The 3,004-nt window shown below is 45.0% G+C and overlaps 1 protein-coding gene across 1 annotated transcript; it reads left to right on the forward strand.

The window, feature by feature from the left end:
- Nucleotides 1–1,029: 1,029 nt before the first annotated feature.
- On the forward strand, nt 1,030–2,715 carry LOC117489663 (potassium voltage-gated channel subfamily A member 10). The gene has a single exon (XM_034139127.1). The coding sequence runs from the start codon at nt 1,030–1,032 to the stop codon at nt 2,713–2,715; it is 1,686 nt and encodes a 561-aa protein (XP_033995018.1).
- The last annotated feature ends 289 nt before the right edge of the window (nt 2,716–3,004 follow it).

Genomic DNA, 3,004 nt, shown 5'->3' on the forward strand with positions numbered 1-3,004 from the left:
CATATTTGTATGTTTTTGTGGGTGCTTTGATAAGGGTAGTGATGTCATGTCAGTGTATCTGTTTTATTTCAATGCTGTGTGAGATGAAGTTAGTAAAGTAAGATTTTAGTCACAAAAAGTTAATTTTAGAAAGAATAAAAAGTGTCTAAGACAAGTGTAGATTTACAACACTTTTGTTCAGTTTGCTGTATCTTCACCTGTCCTTTGTCTTGGACTCAATAACACCTCTTTGCTGAAATGGTACAATCAAATCATTTATCTTTTTGCTCATATCGTATCATGATGACCTTCGATAAGAAGATACAGGCAAAGATACGTTATCTGCTACGATGCAAATGGAAATAGAACCAGATGAGTGTCTCTGAGTGTGCAGGGCCTTTGGTGTCGAGTGGACACAGGGGTTGCAGCTAAAAAGTGTGTCAGGATTTAGTTACCTGTCTAAATGACAAATGGAATGATAAACAGCTACTTAGAGATAAAGTTAATGTGAGCAGGGATTGGCCGAAACAGTTTAGACACTGACGTTCAAACAAAAGGAAATCAATGGTTTCTGCTTCCAGTCATAAGATATGATGTCTTTTTTCATTAGGAAATCAAACATGTTCAGTTTTGCCGCACATGATCAGCAATAGCAGGTGCTACCTATACCCCATGTAAGCACTTTCATGGCTCATTTTGCAGAGCTTGTGTTTTCATTTAGTTCATGCTTGGGAATTGAAAAAGAACTATACAAGCACAGCATCCGATGGCCAATTCTCTGCTGATGCAAACACGAGCTGACAGAAAATCTCTTTACCGACAAAACTGTTTTGCACTATTTGACAAAATATTAAATGCCATTTTTCCTTCCGCCTCTACAGATTACACCGAGGACTAAATCAAAACGTGGCGTACGGCTGCCTGAATGATAACCAGGAGGAGGGAACCCCTGCCAGCCTCTTCAGCCTGGCTCTGGTCGCGGTGCCCCCTCTGTCTCCTGCATGTGAACCGGGCTGATAGCCGGCGCTGTGGATAGCCACAAGACGGACAATGGAGGTGCCCCTTGTTAATTTTGAGAACATGGATGATGTTGGCATTAACCTGGGGGACCCGAATGACTCCGGGTACCCGACTTCACCCCCCTCAGAGGCTCCCGATCAGAATCTTTTGCCCCACCGCCTGAGTTCACCTCATCAGTCGCCACACAGAGGACGACGTAGACATCATTCTGGTCATGAAGGACTCTCACCTTCCACTCCTCCGTCTCTCACAGCTAAAGCAAACTCCAGCAGTGGCAGCCTGATCTCTAATCTGAAGCTCCTGATCCACAGTGAGTCTCCCACTGACAGTGTCTTCAGTAAGATGGCTAAGGATTGCTACGAGAATGAAGATTTGTTTGAAAAGCATTGTATTGAAGAAAAAGACGAGAAAGTTGTCATCAATGTTTCGGGTCTGATGTTCGAGACCCAGCTTAGCACCTTGAATAACTTTCCAGAGACACTGCTGGGTGACCCAATGAAGAGGATAAGATACTTTGACCCGATGAAAAACGAGTACTTTTTTGACAGAAACCGCCCATCTTTTGATGGCGTTCTGTACTACTACCAGTCAGGGGGGAAAATCCGCAGACCGGCCAATGTTCCCTTAGATGTTTTCGCCAACGAAATGGTCTTCTATGAGTTGGGTCATGAAGCGATGGAGCAGTTCCGCGAAGACGAAGGGTTTGTCACAGAGCCGGAGGTCCTTTTACCCACCAATGAACTCAAACGGCAATTCTGGCTCCTGTTTGAATACCCAGAAAGCTCTAGTGCAGCCAAATCTGTCGCTCTGGTTTCTGTGTTTGTCATCGTCATTTCAATCGTCATCTTCTGCCTAGAGACTCTGCCGGTGTTCAGAGAAGACTCTGACTTTCATCCAGCGTTAACCCAACTCATCAACGGGACCCAAGGTTCTGGTCCTCCCATTAAAGACGTGTTTGCATATTTAACAGACCCCTTTTTCATTGTGGAGACTATCTGCATAATTTGGTTCTGCTTTGAAGTCGGTGTCCGTTTTATCGTGTGCCCCAGCAAAAGAGATTTCTTCAATAACATCATGAACACCATCGACATTGTCTCTATAATTCCCTACTTTGTGACCCTTGGAACTGAGCTGGCTACGACCCCTGACGAGGATTTGAACTCCAGTCAGAACATGTCCCTGGCAATCCTAAGAATCATCCGTCTAGTGAGAGTCTTCAGGATTTTTAAACTTTCCCGACACTCCAAAGGGCTTCAGATCCTGGGGCAGACCTTGAAAGCCAGTATGAGGGAACTTGGGCTGCTCATCTTCTTCCTTTTCATAGGAGTCATCCTGTTCTCAAGTGCCATCTACTTTGCAGAAGTGGATGAGCCGGAGACGCACTTTGTGAGCATCCCCGACGGCTTCTGGTGGGCGGTGGTGACAATGACCACTGTGGGATACGGAGACATGTGCCCCGTCACAATGGGAGGCAAAATGGTGGGCACCCTCTGTGCCATTGCTGGTGTCCTGACCATCGCCTTGCCCGTCCCTGTCATCGTCTCTAACTTTAACTATTTTTACCATCGTGGGAATGAGCAGGAGGAGAAACAGATGATGGATGCGGCTGCAGAGGCTGCCCAGAAAATATCAGCCGCAAACAAGTATGGAAGCACACCCTCACTAAACAAAAGTAACGGCAACTGGCAGAGCGAGAAAAATTGCACAAACTGCTAATATAGTAAGAGAAACTCTTTATATTTATTAAGGGCAAGAGAGACACATGGACAAATCAAACCAGCAGTGAGATGCGCTGCTGTTTAACTTTCTCAGTATTTTGTACTCGGAACATGGCAGCATTATTTTGTTCATATGATGACAGTATTAAAAGGACCTGTGTGGTGGGACAGCCTTTACACAAGTTGTCTGTCCGCTTGTGGATGTGTCAAAGTGCAATTAACACAACTACTCAGCAATTACTTGGTCCGTTAACTTCCAATAGAGGTTTATTGTCATCTTTCTTTCA

Source organism: Trematomus bernacchii, unplaced genomic scaffold, assembly GCF_902827165.1.
Source record: "Trematomus bernacchii unplaced genomic scaffold, fTreBer1.1, whole genome shotgun sequence".
Taxonomy (NCBI): domain Eukaryota; kingdom Metazoa; phylum Chordata; class Actinopteri; order Perciformes; family Nototheniidae; genus Trematomus; species Trematomus bernacchii.